A 26,674-nucleotide genomic window follows, 5' to 3' on the forward strand; every position below is an offset into this window, starting at 1 on the left:
ATGTCCTTCTATATCCTAATCAAAAGTGAAATTCTGGAAAAATTAATAAGACAAGTTGTTTTCATGAAGCATACACCCAGTGCTATGATGCCATGATCATTGATAACTTATAATGGGAAACACTAATTTTTTAAAGTATTTTAATTCTACTTTTTCTTTTCTTAAGTAAAAAAAAAAAGGTTTAAGAAATAGTTTACAAATATAAGAAGATACAGTTTTATTATTTCTAAATGAAAAATCTATATTTATAAGACATGAATGATATGACTTATAATAGCATTTTGTAGAAATGCATTCCATTTTTCTTTTCTTTTAGGAATTTTTGGAATGTGCTCATGAAGCCTGCAAAGTACATAATCTTCAGCCTGTTAAATTTTTTCTTGAAAAAATGATTCAGACATATGAGATGATGATCGTTAGACACGGGTAAGATTATAGATAGTTAGATGCCATGGTTAGCTGTTATTTTTTAAGTTAAACTATTAAAACAACTAAAATTTGTAAACCAAAAGAGTCAGCAAATCTTGCTAGGTGCAGTAGGGAGCAACCCTCTACCCCCACTCTACCCCAGCCAGTCTCCATTCCAGTAACTTAAAAACAACGCTGTATTTCTCTCTCATGCCACATGTCTTAAAAAGATTGGAAAGGAGTGCTTATTCAGTCAGTGATGTAGCACTAATGACCCTCCACAATTTTCCCCTTTGATCATCAAATATGTTATTTGTTCTACTTCATGAATATTAAATACACTTTTACTTTCCCAGGGAGGCAACCTGAAAGTTCCAATCAATGAACCAGACTCAAAGTCTAGAATCTCTAGATGATGTGTGATAGTCTCTGTATCAGATTTGGAAGCTGTTCCTCTTGCTCCAGAGATCTAAAAATAGAAAAACAAGTTCTCTGCCCTGCACACATCCAGTATTATAATAGTGGGTTTACCAGAACATGATTACCACAGCAAATACTCACATTCAGAAACTGAACAGACAAAGCCAATACTTGGCAGTAGCGGTTCTGAAATTCAGCAAGGCATGTTGGACCCTAATTCCAGAGATAGACTGACTGTGAAAGTACTTCAGTGGTTTGTACTGAAGGCCCTTCCAGGGAATCAGAATCATTTTATACATAATTTACTGTAAAGGGTATCACTAAGTGGCTCTGGCCATTTTGTATCCATAATTACAATATATATATATATATAATTTTTTTTTTTCCCTCCTGAGACAGCCTCTCCTACCAATTGTATAAACTGAGATCCCCATAAAACCTGGGTATAGTTCTGTTTGGCTTTGCTCCCCAAGAGGGGTTTTCTGGGAACCTGTCCTCTGTGGACTTTGGTTCAACCTTGTGAGGGGTCTCCCATCTCCATTTTCTTCCCGGGTCACATGTGAGGTGGATAATAGAGAAAATTTCCTTGAGAGGTGAAAAATGTTTTCAGCCAGCCCTCTACCTATAGAAAGGTCAAAGATCAAAGGTCTCAAAGGTCATGATTTTTTAAAGGCAGATTTTTTTTTAAAAGCTCTTTGTATTATATAAATTTTCACATATGTAAAAATAGAGGGAATTAGTACAGTCAACCCTCATGCATTCGGTAACTAAGAGTCTTTTTTACACCTTAAACATTCAAATTGTTTTTTAGTCTAGACTCATGGTTTCTTTGTCCGTCAACTCTCTCAGAAATTTAATAAGCTTTTTTTTCCATTTGATTTCAGGTGTGCCAGGAGCCACCAGAGTGGTCCTTATTAAGTCATACCTTTCTAAACGTCCTTGTAGTATCCTCGAACCTATCTGACTTAGTTGGTGGGCCCACATCCTTAATCTGTTTTCCCTAAATTATTTCACCATCCAGAAATGATTGCTGGGAACCATATTAACCTTTCATATCTTATAAGGAAGTGATACAATGGCCCTGCTCTTGATTTGGTCTTTGATACTAGGCTAAGTTGATCTTTGTTGTTCAAAGATTTTCTCAACTTACCTCTTACTAGTTGCAGATGAGAATAAATCACCTCATTCAGTCTCTCAAGTCTCTTTTCTCAGCTTTTCTCTACTTTCATACCAGCTTGCAAACTGGCCATATTTTCCTGAGCTCATTTCCTTTTGTAGTTCCTTGTTAAATGCATCCCTCAGCTGCCAATATATACTAATAATTTTCTGTTTACTATCTTTCCTCCCTAAAACCACAATTTCAACAGATTTATTTATCTATCTCCCAGATTATCTCAGGGGATAAATTTACCAAATGTTTGATCATTCAGTTCAGTTCAGTTGCTCAGTCGTGTCCGACTCTTTGTGACCCCATGAACTGCAGCACGCCAGGCCTCCCTGTCCATCACCAACTCCCAGAGTTTACGCAACTTCATGTCCATTGAGTCAGTGATGCCATCCAACCATCTCATCCTCTGTCGTCCCCTTCTCTTCCTGCCCTCAATCTTTCCCAGCATCAGGGTCTTTTCAAATGAGTCAGCTCTTTGCATCAGGTGGCCAAAGTATTGGAGTTTCAACTTCAACATCAGTCCTTCCAATGAACACCCAGGACTGATCTCTTTTAGGATGGACTGGTTGGATCTCCCTGAAGTCCAAGGGACTCTCAAGAGTCATCTCCAACACCACAGTTCAAAAGCATCAATTCTTCGGTGCTCAGCGTTCTTTATAGTCCAACTCTCACATCCATACATGACTACTGGAAAAACTATAGCCTTGACTAGACAGACCTTTGTTGACAAAGTAATGTCTCTGTTTTTGAATATGCTGTCTAGGTTGGTCATAACTTTCCTTCCAAGGAGTAAGTGTTTTTTAATTTCATGGCTGTAGTCACCATCTGCTGTGATTCTGGAGCCCAAAAAATAAAGTTCAACCACTGTTTCTACTGTTTCCCCATCTATTTGCCATGAAGTGATGGGACTGGATGCCATGATCTTAGTTTTCTGAATGTTGAGCTTTAAGCCAACTTTTTCACTCTCCTCTTTTACTTTCATCAAGAAGCTCATTAGTTCTTCTTCACTTTCTGCCATAAGGGTGGTTTCATCTGCATATCTGAGGTTATTGATATTTCTGCCAGCAATCTTGATTTCCAGCTTGTGCTTCCTCCAGTCCAGCGTTTCTCATGATGTGGTCTGCATACAAGTTAAATAAGCAGGGTGACAATATACAGCCTTGATGTACTCCTTTCCTATTTGGAACCAGTCTGTTGTTCCATGTCCAGTTCTAACTGTTGCTTCCTGACCTGCATACAGGTTTCTCAAGAGGCAGGTCAGGTGGTCTGGTATTCCTATCTCTTTCAGAATTTTCCACAGCATAGCATTAATTCCCAGTCGTTAGCCTCTGTTAACAGTTAATTTGCCACCCACAACTTAGCCTCTAAGCCAGTGCCCCTTATTTTAGTCTCTCTCTCTTTTTTTTTATCATGCAAGAATACCTTTCTCCCTTCTAGGTACCAGTTTCTATCAGTAAGGATGGACTACAGAGAAACAATCTGTACCCAAATCTTAGTGACTTGAGAACAAAGGTGTATTTCTTTATCATATTGTTTTCAGTATAATTTAACAGGGAGGTTCTGCTTATCATAATTATTCAGTTCCCAGGATGTTGGAGCAGCCACTGTCTCAACATTGTGGGTCACAGATTGCTAGAGGGAAAAGAGAGAGCTCTGCAGGGTCCCTTATGGGCAATTATCTCTCCTCTACCAAGTAACACTCATCATTTCCATTTATTACACCTTAGTCACCTAGTAGTCCTAAAAGTAGGACTACTTACCTAAAAGTAGGACTACTTGCCTAAAAGTAGGCAAGGAAGCCTACTATGTGCCAGCAGAGGGGAGATTCAGAGGTATTTGGCAAAGAGCACTGTAGCAAGTGAAAATGAGGAAAAGTGAATCCTCTCCATCTCCCTGCTTAGGAAACCTCAAGTCATTAAATTTTTTTTCTTAAGTATGCAGTTGTTTCCATTTTCATTTGGAAAATTTTTATTCTCTTTTGTAGATAAAGGTATTAATATTGAGAACTTGACTTAGAGATCAGTTAAATGTAACCACCTTATATCTAAGCCAAAGTAATATAATTTCAAAAATTATATGTAGTAATTATAGGGTGAAAATTTATATACAAATATATAGGTAAATAATTTAACTTACCATTATTTTTGATATAATGACTTCTTTTCCTTCATAGTTTTATGTTAGTAGGAGAGCCTTTTGCTGGTAAAACAAAAGTTCTGCATATGCTGGCTGATACTCTAACTCTTATGAATGAACGTGGCTGTGGAGAGGAAGAAAAAGTCATTTATAGGACTGTAAACCCCAAATCCATTACTATGGGCCAACTTTTTGGACAATTTGACCCAGTGTCCCATGAGGTAATCCACAGTAGAAACATTCTCTACTCTTACTGACAATGCACATTAAGCCAAGAAATTTGAAATATTTTTATGTTATCACTTTATAGTTTTTTAAGGGAAGCTTTCCAACTCTTCCTTTTTTTCCTCCTCAGTGGACTGATGGTATTGTGGCTAACACTTTTAGAGAATTTGCCTTATCAGAAACACCTGACCGGAAATGGGTTGTATTTGATGGTCCCATTGACACTTTGTGGATAGAGAGCATGAACACAGTACTGGACGATAATAAAAAGGTAAGCCATCACGATTAAAAGTGAAACAGATGCACAGTGTGAGTATACTTAACGCTGCTGTTAAGTCATGTCAGGCTACTGAGCGGTAAACCTAAAATGGTTAACATGGTAAATTTATGTGTGTTTTTTTTTTTTTACCACAATTAGAAAAAACAAAGCAGATACAGACATGGTTAAGCATGTTATATGTCCAACAACTAAATCCCAAAATTTTAAAATGAAGGATGCAGCAAATTGAAAAAGTTTATAAGTTATCTTTTCAATGAAAACTATGCTGTGGTAAATTCTTTGCTTAGTTTTTTTTTTTAATTAGAATACAAGTATATTAAAACTACTACATTAGCAGGAAGGCATGGTAATGTAATGGGTGATAATAAGTTATGTGACTATAGTCTTAAGGCTTCTTATAGAACTTTAATGTTTTCAGTTCAGTTCAGTTCAGTCGCTCAGTCGTGTCCAACTCTTTGCAACCCCATGAATCGCAGCACACCAGGCCTCCCTGTCCATCACTAACTCCCGGAGTTCACTCAGACTCACATCCATCGAGTCAGTTTAATATTTTAGAAGAAAACAAAAACCCTTCTTTTTTGAAAACATAGACTGCCTCAGTGTTTATATGTGGTACATAACCTTAGAACTTGTGAGATTTAAAAAAAATAAGAAAATGGAAGTCTTATATTTATTTTAACTGAGAGATAACATATATAATGTGTAAAATCAATACCAAAGTTTAGAATCTATGATTTTTTTTACATACGCCTACACCCAGATGACCATAATATAAATAAAAATATCTTAAATTTATTGCTCCCTACAAGGTTCACTTAAGTCCCTATGCAATCTGTACATCTTCCCAAAGGCACAATCGTTATTCTAACTTGTGCTGTGATAACCTAGTTTTGCCAGTTCTTGAACTTCATGTAAATAGAATCACACTATATAATATTTTCTTTCTTTTGGTCAATACAACAATCTATGATATTAATATTGTAGTTCCATTTTCTTTATTATTCTTTTAATATCTGTATATCAATATACCACAATTTATTTTTATATCTAAATGAAATAATTATACTACTAAGTAAGCAAACTAGTTTAATTAACATTCAAACATATACTCCAGTACTTTATTATAGGTGGTTAGTCATTTGTTTATTATTCAGTCATATTGATTGGACTAAGGGGGAAAGCAAAAAGACAAGAAATAGTGATGATTCAGAAGAGAGGGTTAATCAGTTTAGTTGAGTCCAAGGTAAGAGAAACCCCAGTAAGACGGTAGGCACTGAGAGAGGGTGTCAGAGGGCAGACAGACTGAAAACATAATCACAGACAACTAGCCAATCTGATCACACTTGTCTAACTCAGTGAAACTAAGCCATGCCATGTAGGGCCACCCAAGATGGACGGGTCATGGTGGAGAGTTCTGACAAAATGTGGTCCACTGGAGAAGGGAATGGTAAACCACTGCAGTATTCTTGCCTTGAGAACTGCATGAACAGAATGAAAAGGGAAAAAGATAGGACACTGAAAGATGAACTCCCCAGGTCAGTAGGTGCCCAACATGCTACTGGAGATCAGTGGAGAAATAACTCCAGGAAGAATGAAGAGACAGTGCCAAAGCAAAAACAACACCCAGTTGTGGATGTGACTGGTGATGGAAGTAAAGTCCAATGCTGTAAAGAGCAATATTGCATAGGAACCTGGAATGTTAGGTCCGTGAGTCAAGACAAATGGGAAGTGGTCAAACAGGAGATGGCAAGAGTGAACGTCGACATTTTAGGAATCAGCGAACTAAATGGGTGAATTTAACTCAGATGACCGTTATTTCTACTACTGTGGGCAAGAATCTCTTAGAAGAAATGGACTAGCCATCATAGTTAACAAAACAGTCTGAAACGCAGTACTTGGATGCAATCTCAAAAACGACAGAATGATCTCTGTTCGTTTCCAAGGCAAACCATTCAGTATCACAGTAATCCAAGTCTATGCCCCAACCAGTAATGCTGAAGAAGCTGAAGTTGAATGGTTCTATGAAGACCTGCAAGACCTTTTGGAACTAACACCCAAAAAAGATGTCCTTTTCATTATGGGAGAATGGAATGCAAAAGTAGGAAGTCAAGAAATACCTGGAGTAACAGGCAAATTTGGCTTTCGAGTACAGAATGAAGCAGGGCAAAGGTTAATAGAGTTTTGCCAAGAGAATGCACTGGTCATAGAAAACACACTCTTCCAACAACACAAGAGATTCTACACATGGACATCACCAGATGGTCAACATCGAAATCAGATTGATTATATTCTTTGCAGTCAAAGATGGAGAAGCTCTATACAGTCAGCAAAAATAAGACTGGGAGCTGACTGTGGCTCAGATCGTGAACTCCTTATTGCCAAATTCAGACTTAAATTGAAGAAAGTAGGGAAAACTACTACACCATTCAGGTATGACCTAAATCAAATCCCTTATGATTATACAGTGGAAGTGAGAAATAGATTTAAGGGACTAGATCTGATAGACAGAGTGCTTGATGAACTATGGACTGAGGTTCATGACATTGTACAGGAGTCAGGGATCAAGACCATCCCCAAGAAAAAGAAATGCAAAAAAGTAAAATGGCTGTCTGAGGAGGCCTTACAAATAGCTGTGAAAAGAAGAGAAGCAAAAAGCAAAGGAGAAAAGGAAAGATATACCCATTTGAATGCAGAGTTGCAAAGAATAGCAAGGAGAGATAAGAAAGCCTTCCTCAGAGATCAGTACAAAGAAATAGAGGAAAACAACAGAATGGGAAAGACTAGAGATCTCTTCAAGAAAATTAGAGATACCAAGGGAACATTTCATGCAAAAATGGGCTTAATAAAGGACAGAAACGGTATGGACCTAACAGAAGCAGAAGATATTAAGAAGAGGTGGCAAGAAAACACAGAAGAACTGTACAAAAAAGATCTTCACAACCCAGATAATCACGATGGTGTGATCACTCACCTAGAGCCAGACATCCTGGAGTGTGAAGTCAAGTGGGCCTTAGAAAGCATCACTACGAACACAGCTAGTGGAGGTGATGGAATTCCAGTTGAGCTCTTTCAAATCCTGAAAGATGATGCTGTGAAAGTGCTGCACTCACTATGCCAGCAAATTTGGAAAAGTCAGCAGTGGCCACAGGACTGGAAAAGGTCAGTTTTCATTCCAATCCCAAAGAAAGGCAATGCCAAAGAATGCTCAAACTACCACACAATTGCACTCATCTCACACACTAGTAAAGTAATGCTCAAAATTCTCCAAGCCAGGCTTCAGCAATATGTGAACCGTGAACTTCCAGATGTTCAAGCTGGTTTTAGAAAAGGCAGAGGAACCAGAGATCAAATTGCCAACATCCGCTGGATCATGGAAAAAGCAAGAGAGTTCCAGAAGAGCATCTATTTCTGCTTTATTGACTATGCCAAAGCCTTTGACTGTGTGGATCACAATCAACTGTGGAAAATTCTTCAAGAGATGGGAATAGCAGACCACCTGACTTGCCTCTTGAGAAATTGTATACAGGTCAGGAAGCAACAGTTAGAACTAGACATGGAGCAACAGACCGGTTCCAATTCAGAAAAGGAGTATGTCAAGGCTGTATATTGTCACCTTGCTTATTTAACTTGTATGCAGAGTACATCATGAGAAACGCTGGACTGGAGAAAGCACAAGCTGGAATCAAGATTGCTGGCAGAAATATCAATAACCTCAGATATGCAAATAACACCACCCTTATGGCAGGAAGTGAAGAGGAACTAAAAAGCCTCTTGATAAAAGTGAAAGAGGAGAGTGAAAAAGTTTACTTAAAGCTTAACATTCAGAAAACTAAGATCATAGCATCCAGTCTCATCACTTCATGGCAAATAGATGGATAAACAGTGGAAACAGTGGCTGACTTTATTTTTTGGGCTCCAGAATCACTGCAGATGGTGACTGCAGCCATGAAATTAAAAGACGCTTACTCCTTGGAAGGAAAGTTATGACCAACCTAGACGGTATATTAAAAAGCAGAGACATTACTTTGCCAACAAAGGTCCGACTAGTCAAGGCTATGGTTTTTCCAGTGGTCATGTATGGATGTGAGAGTTGGACTATAAAGAAAGCTAAGTGCTGAAGAATTGATGCTTTTGAATTGTGGTGTTGGAGAAGACTCTTGAGAGTCTCTTGGACTGCAAGGAGATTCAACCAGTCCATCCTAAAGGAGATCAGTCCTGGGTGTTCATCAGAAGGACTGATGTTGAAGCTGAAACTCCAATACTTTGGCCACCTGATGTGAAGAGCTGACTCATTCGAAAAGATCCTGATGCTGGGAAAGATTGAAGGCAGAGCAGGAGAAGGGGACAACAGAGGATGAGATGGTTTGATGGCATCACCTACTCAATGGACATGAGTTTGCATAAACTCCAAGAGTTGGTGATGGACAGGGAGGCCTGGTGTGCTGCAGTCCATGAGGTTGCAAAGTCAGACTCGACTGAGTGACTGAACTAAACTGAAGGACTCAGAGCCTGGTGGAAGGATTGTTTCATATCAGATGAGAGGGGAGCAGGAAAGGTGAATGTGTGGCTTTAATAGTGGAAATTTTGAAGGCAAATTATTTTTTTCTCGATGTCCTCATGGAGTGATTTATTAGGATTCCATCTCAAGGCAGTGGGTGGGTGGCAGGGACTCCAAGCCCCTAACGAACCGTTTGCATGTGGAGCACGCCAACAGTGCACCTGGTCAAGGGCAGACATGGTGCTATAGAGGCGACCTGGACACAGAACGTGGGGCAAGGAATGAGGCTCGGGTGATGGATCCGTAAACAGGGGCCTAGTCTCCCCAACCCTCATAGGCAGAGGAGGAAAAATAAGGCTCATACTTTTCGTAAAACACCCATTTGCTGGGTACTTTCTTTCTCCTTATCTTGAAAAATAATAAAAACACGGGGGAAAAAAATCTCAAAAGAAAAGAAAGGAATAAAACGGTAAGAAGGCGAGAGATGGGAGGCCAGGGGGAGCCTGACCACGGTAGGGCTAGGGCGTCTGCCCACTGCGCCTCAGCCTCCTCCCTTCTTGGCCCCGGGGCCTGGCTCCCAAAGCCCCACCAGTGGGTCCCTGAAAGAAGGTGCGGGGCCTCGGCGGAGTCTCCGGGGGCCAGAGGCAAGAGGCCCACTGGCCTGCTGCTGGGTTCAGCTCGGGTTTGGGCCCAGCGAGTGGGGGCGCTGGCTGTGCGGTCTATCTGGGTTCAGCCCCCACAGGTCTGGGCCCCAGCAGACGCCGGCAGTCCCAGGTGCAGCTCGTGGGTTTGATGCGCTCCCGCTGCTCTCGGAAATGCGGTAAGGACGGCCGTGCGAGGGCGTCCGGGTGCCCGCAGTGCATCATGGCCTCGTATGGACTGGCGGGCGGCCGTCGGGGGCGTCTGTCAGTCTGGTAGTGCTTTCCAGCCGCGGGGCCACGTCCTTCAGGGATGGATTCTTGGGTAAGACACTCGGCCGGAAGAGTAGATTTTTCCCAGAGAAGGATCTCGAAACGCCACACGTCCGACTCGGTGGAGAACTTCGTCTCTGTCAGGGCCTCGGGGGCCTCCCTCTGGATCGGCAGCTTGCGGGTGTCCTGGGTGCTGGAGGCCGCCTCGGTGAGGCCGGAGCCGCTGACCTGGGCCACGTGGTCCCTCGGACACCAGCACCTCCAGGTGTCCCACGGCCTCGCTGACGTCTAGGAAGAACTCGAGGAGATAGTCTCCTCCCAGTACCGACCGAGCCCTCACAGGTAGTCCCCCAGGACCCCTCAGCCGTGTTCTCGGCGACGATGTAGACCCGCCTTCCTCCTCTCCGGTCAGGCGCAGGAGCTGCACCAGGTGTATGCTGAAGTTGCGTCAGGACCCAGGCTTCAGCCCGGAAGGCCCGGACAGGAGCGTCATTCTTAACGGCGACCTTGTTCGTTCCCTCGGTAGTTGCCCAGCATCACGCCTCCAAACTCTCGGTTCCCAGTGGTCTGCACCAGTTTCAGACCCTTCCTGTTTAGCGCCTCCTTGACGTCTGGCCTGTCCCTCTGATCTGAGGTGCAGTGCTCCTCCAGCTGCCTGAGGTCCTCGTGGGTGCTGAGTTTGCTGGCTTGGTCCAGGATGCGGTGGCGTGCCTGGGGCTAGCCGGTGGTCTCCCGCACCAGGACAGGCCTGTCTGGTGGGCACAGTGGCTCCTCTGCCTGCTCCGCACGGTCTGGCCGTGGAACCAGGCCGTGAAGCTGAGTTCCATGCCTCTGCCTTCACGCCCTCCAGCTTCGGGACGTGGTTGTCTGGGGCGATGCCCTTGTGGCTCGCCTTATTCTTGGCTTTGTACCAATTGGGGTCCTTGGTGACAGCCACTTGCTGAGCACGTCTTCTTTGCCTAAGGGAGGGTCTTTCTTGGTAGCGCGGTGAAAGTTGTACTTGGCAATATAGTCTGTATGGGAGGGCCAGGCAACCTGAGTTGCTGACATCTTCTCATTACATCTGGCGTTCCCCCAGTCACAGGAAGGTGGACCTGTCACTTGGTACCATAAGAGCGCTGCCGTCCCGGCCCCCTCATTGCAGGCAGCATCAGTGGCCTGTGGAACAGTCCATAGTGTGGGGAGGGGCGCAGGGGTCCTGGGGGCTGCGGTACAAAGAAGTCTGTGTGCGAAAGAAAGGGGAGGAGAGACAGCCAGTCAGAGGCAGGGGGATGGCTCTGTGCCCCGGTGGAGGAGGGAAGAGAGGTGCGGGGGTGGGGACGGGGGTTGGGAGGGAGTTCGGGTTAGTAAACAATGTAGCTGGGCCGCAAACCACAGTGGTTCGACTTGGGGACATCGCTCTGGCAGCCCAGGGCTGCCCCCAGCATCTGGATGAGGGCCAAGGGGCCCAGCCGCCATAGGCTGGCTGGGATGGGGTAGACAGGAAGCCCGAGTGTGGCCCTGACACCGCGGCAACCTGAATTGCCGACGTCTTGGAAGATTTGACAAATCCTTTGGACGATTTATTTTTTTCTTTGTGAAGCGGTAGACCGTGGTTCTTTGTACACTGGAGAAAGGGGAAGATTTAAATTAGCCATCAAGGAAAATGGAAAAGAGAGCTGCCTAGGAAAACGAAGAAGCATATCTGGGTGTTATGGAGAACCCGATAGACTTAAGACCATGAATTCTAAGTTTAGTGCTGACATCTGCCTCTGTGAGATTTTCTCTACCAATCTAAGCACTTTAGATGTAGGTGTAGTTCAAGTTGCTAGACTGGAAATACAGAAAGACTTTAAATATATTGACAGGAGAATGCTAGAAATGCTGACCATAGAACAGAAGCTACCTAATGAAAGAAGTGAAAACAACAGGGGAATGAAAATCTCTGAAAATAAAGAGCAAATTTAGTAGGAGTCAACGAGTGAGAGAGCTGTATAGATGGGAGACATTATTAAAAGTTAATGACAATTACAAACATGGAAGCCAAAGAGACTGAGAGAATAGCTTTAATAATAATGAATAAGATAGTTATTTGGCAGAAAAGACACAGTTGATAAATTCAGTTTTTTACATATTTGATTAAAGAGGAATGTTTTAGATTAAAAGAGACCCAGAAGTGAAGTGAAGTCGCTCAGTTGTGTCCGACTCTTTGCGACCCCATAGACGGTAGCCTACCAGGCTCCGCGGTCCATGGGATTTTCCAGGCAAGAATACTGGAGTGGGCTGCCATTTCCTTCTTCAGGGGAATCTTCCCAACCCAGGGATCAAACCCAGGTCTCCTGCATTGCAGACAGACGCTTTACTATCTGAGCCACTAGGGAAGCTATCAGATCAGATCAGATCAGATCAGTCGCTCAGTCTTGTCTGACTCTTTGTGACCCCATGAATCGCAGCACGCCAGGCCTCCCTGTCCATCACCAACTCCCGGAGTTCACTCAGACTCATGTCCATCGAGTCAGTGATGCCATCCAGCCATCTCATCCTCTGTCGTCCCCTTCTCCTCCTGCCCCCAATCCCTCCCAACATCAGAGTCTTTTCCAACGAGTCAACTCTTTGCATGAGGTGCCCAAAGTACTGGAGTTTCAGCTTTAGCATCATTCCTTCCAAAGAAATCCCAGGGCTGATCTCCTTCAGAATGGACTGGTTGGATCTCCTTGCAGTCCAAGGGACTCTCAAGAGTCTTCTCCAACACCACAGTTCAAAAGCATCAATTCTTCGGCGCTCAACCTTCTTCACAGTCCAACTCTCACATCCATACATGACCACAGGAAAAACCATAGCCTTGACTAGACGGACCTTTGTTGGCAAAGTAATGTCTCTGCTTTTGAATATGCTATCTAGGTTGGTCATAACTTTCCTTCCAAGGAGTAAGCGTCTTTTAATTTCATGGTTGCAGTCACCATCTGCAGTGATTTTGGAGCCCAGAAAAATAAAGTCTGACACTGTTTCCCCATCTATTTCCCATGAAGTGGTGGGACCGGATGCCATGATCTTTGTTTTCTGAATGTTGAGCTTTAAGCCAACTTTTTCACTCTCCACTTTCACTTTCATCAAGAGGCTTTTGAGTTCCTCTTCGCTTTCTGCCATAAGGGTGGTGTCATCTGCATATCTGAGGTTATTGATATTTCTCCCGGCAATCTTGATTCGTTTGTGTTTCTTCCAGTCCAGCGTTTCTCATGATGTACTCTGCATATAAGTTAAATAAACAGGGTGACAATATACAGCCTTGACAAACTCCTTTTCCTATTTGGAACCAGTCTGTTGTTCCATGTCCAGTTCTAACTGTTGCTTCCTGACCTGCATACAAAGTTTATACAAAGGCCGGGCAAGTTCCCCATAACCCTGAATCCAAATGCAACAGTAACCTGTGATTCCCTAAAATCTTCTCAATTGTCTTAAAGTCATAGGTAGGGGATGATTTAGTATAGGTTTAATTCTCTCAGGGCCTATGGCCCTAGTTCCTTCTGATATGATTAGGCCCAGATATAGGTGTAGTTCAGGTTGCTAGACTGGAAATACAGAAAGACTTTAAATATATTGACAGGAGGATGCTAGAAATGCTGGACCATAGAACAGAAGCTACCTAATGAAAGAAGTGAAAACAACAGGGGACTGAAAATCTCTGAAAATAAAGAGCAAATTTAGTAGGAGTCAACGAGTGAGAGAGCTGTATAGATAGGAGACATTATTAAAAGTTAATGACAATTATAAACGGGGAAGCCAAGGTCTCTCTATAAAGAGACCCAGAGGAGACTGCAAATCCAACGCACGGTCCTTGATTCAATTTTGGTCTGAATAAATCAGTTGAAAAGACATTCCTGACACAACTGAGAATATTTGAGTATTGGCTAAGTATTAGATGATATTAAGGAATCATTGGTAATTGTGTTAGATGTGATAATGTTATTGTGGTTATACAGGAAAATCCTTATTTTAAAAGATTAATATTGACTTATTTGGATGTGAAATGCCATGATATTTGTAATGATCTTTAAAATACTTTTTAAAAAGACAAAGCAAATATGGCAAAATGTTACCATTGGTTAACTCTACAAGATGAGTATATGAATATTCATAGTATTCTCTACTTTTTATATTTCTCTTTTTATTAATAAAAAGTCTTACAACTATAAAATCTGTAGTATTTCATGTAATTTTTAATAACAAAAACTGACATTAGTATAGGATTTTGTAGTTTTTTCAATATATCATGTAGTTCCCGTCTCCCCTCCTCATATGAGAGAAGACAGAGCTAGACTTAGAATTTAGATTTAAGATTTTTCTGGCTTCCATCCTAAGACTTCCATCCTAAGACTTCCTCCTAGGGTTATATCCTAGGAGGTACTTTAATAAGTAGAATAAACTTCTATCTGAGAAGTTTTAGATTTTTTAAAATAAACTTTTGAAAAATCATTGCCTTCAGCTTTGCCTTATGAGTGGAGAAATCATTCAGATGTCCCCTCAAATGAGCCTCATCTTTGAAACAATGGACCTTTCCCAGGCCTCAGTAAGTTCATAATTTATTATAATACTAGTTTATTCGTTTGTTCACTGAGTCATAAGTCTTTTGTTCTGTATTGTTTGTTTCTTTATTAAATCGTAAAAAATTATTGGAGTGTAGTTGATTTACAGTGTTGTGTTAGTTTCAGGAATAAATCGTTTTTATTATGTGTCAGAAGTGAGTTAGGCACAAAAAATACAAAGATGAATAAGACAGTGTATGCTCATTTAGAGAGGATGAGAAGCATGCTAATATATTATATATATATATATATCTCCTGATATAGAGGTACATGTTAGTGCTCTAAGAATAAGGAGGGGGCAAGTGCCCAAGCGAGGAATGGGTAGAGGAAGAGGACGTGGGACAATGTTTGAGCGTTTGATCCGGTTTTGAGGGGTAAGACTTCTCTGTGGAGATTGGTTGGGGCTTGGCACTCCAAATCATGACAAGATGTCTTGAAAAGACTTGGAGCCATGACATATCTGGGGATCTGTAACTGCAGAGAGTTTCATCTAGTGTATGTGATGCTATAGAGGAAGACAGGAGCCAGATCATGAAGGACCTTATAAGTGATGCAAAGAATTCTTTAATAACTTCCAGATTGGAAAATGAAAACTTGTCTGTTTTCCTCTAGCCTGCCACTGTAAGCCGCTGTGGCATGATTTATTTGGAGCCCTCACAGTTGGGATGGAAACCACTTGTGTCTTCATGGTTGAATTCACTGAAAGGACCTCTACAGGAACCAGATCACCAAGCTCTTCTGAGAGGACTTTTTGACTGGTTAATAAAGCCCACTTTAAAGCTCCGTAAGAAAAAATGCAAGGTAACATTATAATTCTCTTATCTACTCTAATTTCTTTACTTTCCATTCAACTCGACTAAGTTTAAAGTCAGGATGGTAGGATAAATAAATCTTTTCTACTTAGACATATAATATCCACTTTTTTAAAAAATCAAAAGATTTATTATGAACATCCATGATTCATATGCAGTTGTAAGAAATAATACAGAGAGATCCCACATACACTTCACCTGGTTTTCCCCCATGGCAACATTTTGCAAGACTGTATTATAATATCACAACAAGGATATTGACATTGATAACACCTGCTGATCTTATTTACATTTCCCTAGTTATCCTTGTACTCATGTGTCTCTGTGTGTGTATGTGTCTGTATTCATGCGCATGCGTTTATCCAGCATTTATGTGTTTTTAATTTTAATATGTATGCTTAAAGTGTACAAGATGATTTGATATTCATACATGTAGTGAAATGAATGGGCTTCCCTGGTAGCTCAGCTGGTAAAGAATCCACCTGTAATGCAGGAGACCCTGGTTTGATTCCTGGATTGGGAAGATCCCCTGGAGAAAGGAATGGCTACCCACTCCAGTATTCTTGCCTGGAGAGTGAAATGATTATCACAGTCAGGATAATTACCATACCTTCTCAAATAGTTAACACATTTGTATGTATGTGTGTGTGATGAGAGCAGCTAAATCTGCTCTCATAGCAAATCTTCAGTATTGATACATATTGTACAGTATTACTAACTGTAGTTATCATGCTGTATATTAGATCTCTTAGACTTATTCACCCTGCATAACTGTAACTTTGTACTGTTTGCCTATCTCCCCATTTCTCCCACCTCCTCCCCACTTGTAACCTCTGTTTTACTCTGCTTCTTTTTATGTATTCAACTTTTAGATCATGCATATAAGTGAGATCATGCAGTTTTTTCCTTTCTGTATCTGGCTTATTTCTCTTAGCATAATGTCCTCAAGTTTTATCTATGTTGTTGCAAATGGCAGGATTTTCTTTTTTAAGAATGAATATTATTCTATTATATATCTACCACAATATCTTTATCCATTAATCCACCAGTGGACAGTTAGGTGTTTCCATATCTTGGCTGTTGTGAATAATGCTTCAGTGAATATGGGAGCACAGATATCTCCTTGAGGTACTTATTTTATTTCCTTTGAGTGTATACCTAGAAGAGGGGTTGATGGATCATACGGTAGTTCTATTTTTAGTTTTTTGAGGCCCCTCCATACCTTTGCATTAATAATGACTGGACTAATTTACCTTTCCACAACCAGTGTGCAAGGGTTGTTTTTCTCCACATTCTCACCAACTCTAGTTATCTTTTATCTTTTTTATAATATCCATCCTAACAGGTGTGAGGTGATATATCATTGTGGTTTTGATTTGCATTTCCTTATTGATTAGTGAGGTTAACTGACTTTTCATATACCTCTGGACCATTAGTATGTTGTCTTTAATTTCAGTATCACTTCTTTGCAGAGATAATTTATTTTATTTTCACATCTCCTAGCTCAATATACAGGTAGACTGTATTTTCGATAAATGTTTGTTGAATAAATAGATGAATAAATAACTGTTATAAACTTCATTTCTACTATCTCTAGAGCACTGTTTATTCTCTTACTAATTTTCATTTCTCAGAGAATTCAGAAGAAGAATATGTTTCACACAATTGCGTAACGTATTATGCTAGACTAAAATATTTCAGAGGCTTTTTTTATCATGGCTGCAATTTAAATTCTTTAACTTTTATAGAGACTGTGAAAAGTATGTTTTTTAAAGTGAAACACTTATTTTCTTTTATTATAAGATGAAAGTAAAGTATCTTATTCTTTTCACTTTGAAGGAACTGATTCCAACAAGCGATAGCAATGTGGTTGTCTCTCTCACACGCCTCTTTGAAGTACTGCTCTGCAACGCGGTGGAGAACGATCCTACCAGCAAGCATATTCGTGTTTGGATTATGGTTGGTTTATATTTATTGTGTTTTTTAAGTTATAGAATAAAAGGTGCCTCTGGCAAATGTTGCTTGTCTTGAGAAAGACATTACAAGACCCAGAGCTATTTTTTGATAAGCACCAAAAGAATACCAGAAGACATTAAAGTTGCCCTGATCTGGTATTCTAATTTATAAGACAATTTAGAGAAAGTAAAATATGTCAGAATAAATCAAAATGCCCTATTATTTATGAAATATCATAATTTGATAGACAATAGAGTGACTTAATATTAAACCAATATGGACTTTAGGTGAATTGATCTTGTCTCAATGTTAAGCTAGAGTGTAAGCTATAACAAAGTGACGACAAAAGACTAGGAGCAGGCATCCAACCAGCTGGGTGGCGCATTGCAGGCCGAATCCAGAGAGCATGTAGGTAGGAAGGAGTCAGTGGTCCAGGTTAGTTAATGTCTAGAGAGCAGAGAACGGCAGAGAATCAGGCTCTCAGGGAGCCAAACGAAAGAGGTGTTCTATTCTCTCCCCTGGCCTATGCTACTTTCCTGTCCACCACCTATTCTCAGATTCCTTAACCTCCTCTATGCAATCCATCTACTCTTCTACCCTGTGATAATAGCAGTTACCTCTCATTGTTTTCCCTTTACTTTGTTGCCACAGAAAATTTTCTCTTAAAACGTGTTTGATAGACTTTTCTATCTAGATAAGGCATGTACCTAGAGCAAAAATCAAGACAAAAGTAGGTTTTCCATCCACACCAGTCCCCCAGCCACCATTACCAGTGCCTCATGTAGCCTGCTAGAGACATTTGGTACATGTCCTCTTTTACATTGGCTCAGATGGTAAATAGTCTGCCTGCAATGCAAGAGACCCAGGTTTGATCCCTGGGTTAGGACGACCCCCTAGAGAAGGGAATGGCTATCCATTCCAGTATTCTTGCCTGGAGAATTCCATGAACAGAGGAGCCTGGTGGGCTACAGTCCATGGGGTCACAAAGAGTCAGACACGACTGCATCTAACACACACACATTATTTTATACATGTTAACATACTATGCATACTGATTTGCATTTTTTCTCACTATGTATTTTGGAGATCTTTCCATATTAATATTGTGGTACCTTTTTTCCCTAAACAGCTATACATATTCCAGTGTATATAGCTTATTCCAGTTAAGTTGATCTCTATTTGAGTTGCTTCAAATATTTTGCTACCACAAACAGTGCTGCAGTAAATATTCTTGTACATTTATCATTTTAACCAGCAAGAATATATTTAAAGATAAACCCACTAAAAGAGAAACCCCTAGGTTATATGGCATGAGCATTTTAAATTTAGACACATTGCCAGAGTAATGATTTTTTATGTAGCTGAGATGTGCTCCATTCCACATTATTTGTAAATCTGATCTTTTCCAAGTAGGTTAACTAGAACTCAATATATTAAATTTTAATCTGTTAAAAGTCTCTTTTAAATAATTAGTTTAAATTAAACTTTTTCCTTTTTAAACCAACAGGCTTGCTTTATATTTTCTTTAATTTGGTCCATTGGAGGAAGCTGTGATACAGATGGTCGCATTGTTTTTGATGTTTACATACGAATAGTCTTAATGGGAAAAGATGAAAACAACCCAATACCTGATTCTGTGGGTAAATGGGAATGCAACTTTGATGAAAAAGGCCTAGTCTATGACTACATGTATGAGGTATGATGTAAGATGCTTGTTATGATAAACCATAGAACACAAAGTCTTAGATCAGTGGTCAAAACTGGGTTCCCATCCTAGAGTTCTCTGACTCCTGTGGTTAGCTTTTAGTCCCTTCTCTTTCATTTCTCCTCCTATAACTTCTTCCCCAGTGGCTTCCCCAGTGGCTCAGAGATTAAAGAATCTGCCTGCAATGCAGGAGACCTGGGTTCAATTCCTGGGTTGGGAAAATCCCCTGGAGAAGGAAATGGCAACCCACTCCAGTATTCTTACCTAGAAAATCCCATGGACAGAGGAGCCTGTAGGGCTCCTGTAGCGGGCCACAGTACATGGGGTTGTAAAGAGTTGGACACGACTGAGCAACTAACACACCAACTGATAACTCGTGGACAGTATAGATCCACTTGTTTGAAGAATATTTTATAATTTCAGATTTATGTTAAATCTGTTTTCTCTAATTTAAAAAAGAATTCACAAAAATATCCTTTTAAACAGCAAGCATTTACATAATCATTGATTCATGCAGATTTTACTTCACAAAGCCATAAGGTCTGGATAGAGCCTTATTACAATTTTACCTGAATCTCAAAGTCTGTAGATGAAAAAGCAAACCTAGAAAGGCTACTGGCTAGCACAGCCAGGACTTGAACCCAATTCTCCTGATTGCCAGTGTAGAAAGGTCTCTCTAAAACCCTGCTAACACAGAATTTTAAGAATAAGACCAAAAGGATAGTTTCATTCACATTAGTCACACTGAGAAGTCAATAAAATATCGCCTGAAACTGAAAAATCAAGAGATGATAACCCAAGCATATTCTTTAACAGTTGAAGGTAAAAAAAGAAAAATAGAGTTGAAGGTAAATATCAAAATATCTAGCTGAAAGAGGCAAAGGTAAGTTGCTGTTGGAGAGGAGAAAATGAGTGGGAAACTGATCTTTTTCCTTACCTTATAAACTTGGGCTCTAAAATATGCACACATATAGCTTTGATAAAAAATAAAAGATAAAACCTCAGAAATTAAGAACATGAATTACTAAAGAATCATTTACCCAAACTTGCAAAATTACCATAATCCAGACACAAACCATATACATATACAATTTGTTAGAAAATATTAAAAAATTCTTAGATGCTCGCCATAGCCCTGGAGTGGGCCCAAGAGATCTCCTTCTTTGCCAGGTGTTAACTCTTTTGTTGCTTGATGAAGGTGAAAAGTCAGTAAGAGACATTTAGGATCTCCAGGGAAGTGCAGGACAACCTGGAGAGGAGGGGAGGGTGGATTCCCTAATCAGGATCACTCAGGGTGTTAAGACAGCAGATCTTCATTCAACCCATGGTTCAGAAGAAGTTCAATAATGTGTCAATCGGTTCCGCCTTTCTAATATGTCCTGGTTGAATATCAGCCTGGATCAATATGCCAAACAGAATAATTTTAGAGAAACAAATATAATGAGTTTATTTTATATTTTGTTTCTCTTGAGATTATTGCCCATTTCCTTTAAAATATGAAAACAGTATGGGGAGGGAGGAGGGAGGAGGGTTCAGGATGGGGAACACATGTATACCTGTGGCGGATCCATTTCGATATTTGGCAAAACTAATACAATATTGTAAAGTTTAAAAATAAAATAAAATTAAAAAAAAAGAATCACTAACTTTTAACTTTAATTAAATAAAATGTTATTCTCCACAAAACAAAACAAAAAAAATAAATAAAATATGAAAACATCAAGCCAAAGTCCTATTAATTGTAACTTCAGCCACATCAGAGTGGCTCTCAAATAAATTCTTGGTATATGCACAAGGACATCTTCAAGGCATTTTGCAAAAATTCGAGTGTTAAGAGGACATAGAGGCAAAAATATCTGAAATTTTATATGTTGAATTTGTGATAACTAGGTTTCATTAAGTTCATCAGGTTACTGTTGAAAAGCAAAACTAAAACTAAATGTGTTATTTCTTACATTGGATGGTGGATTCATGGGTGCTTGTCAGTCAGAATTAAATACATTGTATACATTATTTTGGATGAATCTAGTATTTCACAACAAAAAGGAGGAAAAGACTAAATACAGTTTTAAAAAGCATATATGATTGCTATGTTAAAAACAGCCTGTTAGATAGCAAGTGCATGGTTATAATGTTTTAAAATTTATGTTCTCTTATAGTTGAAAAACCGAGGTCGCTGGATCCACTGGAATGAACTAATTAAAAGTACTAGTTTAGGAAATAGACGTGTCAAGATTCAAGATATCATAGTCCCTACCATGGATACAATTAGATATACATTTCTAATGGATTTGAGTATTACCTATGCAAAGTAAGAAACGGTTATAACATGCATTTTAAATATTGCAGTACCTTTCTTATAGGATCATAGGATTTTTAAAGTGAACCTCAGAAACCATTTTCAGATAACTGAGACACTGAGCCACCCACTAACATTTCCATAGTGACGTCTGATACTCTTAGTAAACCTGAAATCCAGACTTCCTGTCGCCCACTCCAAATCTTTGCCATCCTACTTTGTTGTCTTATAAGCCATCTTTTATTTCTTTTATTTGTAATAGTGGACTAAAAGTCAGTTACAACGTTACTGTTAAAAATCTAGACATTTTACTCACAGGCTCACCATACTCCTTAGGAATCAGACTAACAATGATTCTCTCATTTGGTATTATTCAAATACATCCTGTACCAGTTCTTCATCATTTAAGATGAACATAAAAGAATCAGACTTAACTCAGAAGAGCCCATCAAAAAAGATGAACAGCCTAGCACATACCATAGGCATATCCATACCAATTTTCTTAATAACACTTTCATAGTTATTTTTCTCTTAAAACATTAGCACAATTTATCATTAATTTTATAATGTTTAAGTTAGACAAGTTTACATAATATGCATGATGTCATGGTTTGTTTGTTTTTGATGAAGAACCTATTTCTGAGTGGATTTTGTCACAGTTTTATCTTACGTTATTAAAAAAAAAAAGAGAGAGAGAGAGCGCTTATGAGGGAACATAGTTGTTCAGTTGCTAAGTTGTGTCCAACTCTTGGCAACCCATGAACTATACCACCGAAAGTCCTCTGTCTTCCACTGTCTTCCAGAGTTTGCTCAAATTCATGTCTGTTGAATCAATGATGCTATCTAACCATCTCATCTTCAGCTACCTCCTCCTCCTTTTGCCTTTAATCTTTTCCAGCATCAGGGTCTTTTTCAATGAGTCATCTCTTCGCATCAGGTGGCCAAAATATTGGAGGTTCAGCTTCATCAACAGTCCTTCCAATGACTATTCAGGGTTGATTTCCTTCAGGTTGACTGGTCTGTCTCCTTGCAGTCCCTTGGACCATGATTCGAAAGCATCAATTCTTTGGCACTTAGTCTTCTTTATGGACCAACTGTCAACTTTAGGAATGAAATAGGGAGGAACATTATTTTGTCTGTATTTTGTCCCATGGTTGCATTTTTGCATTTAGAGGCTAATATTAAAATCTTAAAATATTAACAGCACCAAAGAATAGATGCTTTTGAAGTGTGGTGTTGGAGAAGACTCTTGAGAGTCCCTTGGACAGCAAGGAGATCGAACCAGTCAATCTTAAAGGAGATCAGTCCTAAATATTCATTGGAAGGACTGGTACTGGAGGTTGAAACTCCAATACTTTGGCTACCTGATGTGAAGAACTGACTCATTTGAAAAGACCCTTATGCTGGGAAAGATTGAAGGCAGGAGGAGAAGGGGATGACAGAGGATGAAGTGGTTGGAGGGCATCATTGACTCAATGGACATGAGTTTGAGCAAGCTCCAGGAGTTGGTGATGAACAGGGAAGCCTGGTGTGCTGAGGTCCATGGGTCACAGAGAGTCAGATACGGCTGAGCGACTGAACTGAACTGATTAAAGTCTTCCTTAGACACGATGGGCTTCCCTGGCAGTTCAGCTGGTAAAGAATCCACCTGCAATGTGGAGACCCCAGTTTGATTCCTGGGTCGGGAAGATCTGCTGGCGAAGGGATAGGCTACCCACTCCAGTATTCTGGCCTGGAGAATGCCATGGACTGTATAGTCCATGGGGTCACAAAGAGCTGGACACAACTGAGCGACTTTCTCTTTCACTTTAGGCATGTTAGGTATTTGTCAATTCTCAGGAGTTCCTAGTATAGGAATTCTTTTATTCCATGAACGATTTGTCAGAATAATGCTTTCAAATGAATAAGTAAAAACATAGGATTACAAAGGAAACCACATATTAAAATACATTTATTAACGTTTTGAAAAATTTGAGCTCCAGTAGCAATATGTGTGCTTCTTTATTAACATGTTAAATAATAAGATCTAGCAGTGAGTCTGATGATGATCATAATTTTGAAGAAGTAATAGGCATAAGTGATATTTTTGAGATATCTAACAATTATATTTGGAGAAGGCAGTGGCAACCCACTCCAGTACTCTTGCCTGGAAAATCCCATGGGCAGAGGAGCCTGGTAGGCTGCAGTCCATGGGGTCGCTAAGAGTTGGACGTGACTGAGTGACTTCACTTTGACTTTTCACTTTCATGCATTGGAGAAGGAAATGGCAACCCACTCCAGTGTTCTTGCCTGGAGAATCCCAGGGACGGCGCAGCCTGGTGGGCTGCCATCTATGGGGTCGCACAGAGTCGGACACGACTGAAGCGACTTAGCAGCAGCAGCAACAATTATATTTAGTATAACATCTGTGATGTCTGTTGATGACAAGCACACAGGTACTATTATAAGTTGCTCCATTTTCGTAAAGGGTAATGAAAGTAAAGATACAGCCTTTATGTCCTCTAAGTTCTGAATACTGTAAGAATTTCTTCAGTTTGGCTCACGGACCCTAAGTCAAGAAAGGTTTTTTATTTCGTAAATTATTTTAATAAGTAGTTTTTCAGAAGATGAGTGTTACTCAGACTGAAAAGTGTAGATGAATTCTCAGGTATCACTGTAATTCTAAATGATTTGTGTTTTGTTTGTAGTATTGATTTCATGTTTATACTTCAATGATAATTTTTAAAATTAATATTATCATAATTTGGGTCATATAGATTACTTTCTGTATACTGAATACTGCTGTTCAGTTTTAATGCCAGGCTTTGTGTTTGTCTCCATGTAGTGCATGGTGCCAAGTTATCACTTAAAGTGATCGTATTTAATTTTTATTTCAGTGTGTCTCAAACTGGAGTTCTCCAGGTTTCTGTGAACATAAACTCAGGAGTTTTTTCCCTTTAAATTAGTTCAGACTACTCAAAAATGAGAAACTCTACTTGAAGCTATTATAGAATTCCTTAGAGTTGGCTTTTAGACCGGTATTTTCGGTTAGTATCAGTGACTTGATTTAAAGATGCTATTGATGGGTAGATACAGCTGTTACTTTTTAGAATTCATTGCCATTTACTTTCTTATAGAAAGAAACCTTGTGGTATTGAGATAACTGCACAACAGCGTCAACCTCTGTTTTTGTCATCATCCTAATATTCCATACTCACCTGTATCTCTATCTAAAATATAGCACTTTCTGAGGAGACAAATGCTGGCTTTATTTTTTTTCTGAAAAGTTAAGCATGTGATTACTTGTTTTAGCATATAACAATGTTACATCTGTCCAAATAATAGTGTGTCACTATTTAAGTTTTGAAAGTAAGCAGAAATGTGTGCTAGTTGTTACTTTTATCAGTCTTTTATGAAATGACAGTGATAAATTAAAATGTGAGTTTTTGGGTGAAGATGATTTGATTATTGTTTATGTTTTCAACTAACTCCAGCTTTCTCTAGTTGAACTGTATTCTGACTTTTTCTCCTTCTGATGATATGTTCATTGTTTCATTAAGGCCACTACTTTTTGTGGGTCCAACGGGTACAGGAAAATCAGTGTATGTGAAGGATAAGCTGATGAATCACTTGGAAAAGGACCTGTACTTTCCTTTTTATGTTAATTTCTCTGCACGGACCAGTGCCAATCAGGTTCAGGTTAGTTAGAAGTTAGAAATACTGGATGCTTGGGGCTGGTGCACTGGGATGACCCAGAGGGAGGGTATGGGGAGGGAGGAGGGAGAAGGGTTCAGGATGGGGAGCATGGGTATACCAGTGGCGGATTCATTTCGATGTTGGGCAAAACTAATACAATATTGTAAAGTTTAAAAATAAAATTAAATTAAAATAAATAATTAATTAAAAAAAGTTAGAAATATGGATCTATCATTTTAAATTTTTTTACTTATTTGATTAGCATTTAAAACTATTTTTCTCTGTATAAACAGCTTGCTAGTTTTAAAATTTTTTATTGGTGTATAGTTGATTTATGGTGTTGTGTTAATTTTAGGTGTACAGCAAGGTGAATAATAAAACTATATTTTAGTAAATCTTCTATGAATTTAAATAAAACTTCAAACATTTTATTTTTGGCTTTAAAGTAATTTTTAAAAATTAAATTTTAAGGACAAATTTCAAGAGAACATTTTTGCATTAATACTGAATTGTTGAGCTTTGTCAGCTTTTTTTCTCTGCAAGCCCAAGAAGCAACAGTTGATTTCTTAACTGGAGAAGTATGAAGTATAAGAAAAGGGAGGGAGGGACGGAAGTAGAGAGAGAGGTTTTTTACTTGTTCTTTCAATACTCTCCCAGATGGTCCTTATAGGCATTTGCTGCTTACCGAAGTTCTGTCAGTGAAAGATCTTTCAAACCATGGACTTTTTATTGTGTGATCTACCTTTTACTCCTAGAGGTGCCAAGATGGAAGTACTGCATGAGATCTTTTCTAATTACCATTTTTATCTTCCATTCCTAGAATTATATCTATCCATTCTCTTCTGACCTGTGGTGCTCATTTTCTTTGTTATAAGCTTATATAATTCTCTAATTTCAAAATACTACAAGTATAGATTAGTGCTTTTAAATATTAAGTTAAAGTTAATAGGTATGTTGGGGTATCTATCGCAGAAAAAGTTTTGTGTGTGTGTGTGTGTGAGTGTGTACCATGTAAATATATAAATAGGTGTGTACATAACAATTCTGAGCACATAAAAGGGTTTCAATATATGCTCTTTGAATGATGTTGAATATGAAGTTTCGTATAACCCTAATGAATAAATTTAAATGAATAACATGGTAATGCTTGACATTATTACCTTACATAATTAGACTGTTAATTTTTTTCTGGTGTTAAGTATGGCTTTAAATATACTACACTTTCTTTATGTTTTAGAACATTATTATGGCTAGACTGGATAAAAGACGCAAAGGAGTTTTTGGACCACCTATGGGAAAGAAGTGTATAATTTTTATAGATGACATGAATATGCCTGCATTGGAGAAATATGGAGCTCAACCTCCTATTGAATTATTACGACAATTTTTTGACTGTGGGAATTGGTAAGTATTTACCTGAAGTCTTAAGTAGCTGTGTTGAAGTAACTTCTTGTTGTCTTTTTCTGTTTTTATTTTTTCACATCAAAATAATACATTTTTGCAAATTACTTAATGGGAGAAAATGGTTGTTCAGATTTTCTTATATGGAAAATTTTGGAATACCTTCCTATACTTTCTTATATCGTGGAAGAATAATCCACAAATATATTTATTTAATA

At 39.3% G+C, this 26,674-nt stretch overlaps 1 protein-coding gene and 1 pseudogene across 26 annotated transcripts in view; one reads left to right on the plus strand and one right to left on the minus strand.

Moving 5' to 3' along the window:
- DNAH12 (dynein axonemal heavy chain 12) overlaps positions 1-26,674 on the plus strand; it is a 191,553-nt gene that overhangs the window by 81,775 nt on the left and 83,104 nt on the right. For 25 of the 26 annotated variants that reach the window (XR_015151493.1, XR_015151494.1, XR_015151495.1 and 22 more), the window contains 10 exons: positions 317-426; positions 4,170-4,353; positions 4,488-4,628; positions 14,509-14,592; positions 15,221-15,409; positions 17,260-17,379; positions 18,884-19,072; positions 21,241-21,392; positions 24,920-25,058; positions 26,293-26,459. Coding sequence is in view for 22 of the 26 variants with exons in the window: in XM_086367336.1 (XP_086223462.1) it covers positions 317-426; positions 4,170-4,353; positions 4,488-4,628; positions 14,509-14,592; positions 15,221-15,409; positions 17,260-17,379; positions 18,884-19,072; positions 21,241-21,392; positions 24,920-25,058; positions 26,293-26,459 (1,475 nt within the window). In the remaining 4 variants the exon portion in view is untranslated. Of the gene's footprint in view, positions 1-316; positions 427-4,169; positions 4,354-4,487; positions 4,629-14,508; positions 14,593-15,220; positions 15,410-17,259; positions 17,380-18,883; positions 19,073-21,240; positions 21,393-24,919; positions 25,059-26,292; positions 26,460-26,674 lie in introns of those variants that run through there. The other variant, XM_086367359.1, reaches the window with a different exon arrangement.
- On the minus strand, positions 9,865-11,442 carry LOC147348356 (tyrosine-protein kinase CSK pseudogene; annotated as a pseudogene).

This window comes from Bos grunniens, chromosome 22, assembly GCF_055505025.1.
Source record: "Bos grunniens cultivar Pamir isolate PY7600 chromosome 22, Bosgru_T2T1.0, whole genome shotgun sequence".
Classification (NCBI taxonomy): Eukaryota; Metazoa; Chordata; class Mammalia; order Artiodactyla; family Bovidae; genus Bos; species Bos grunniens.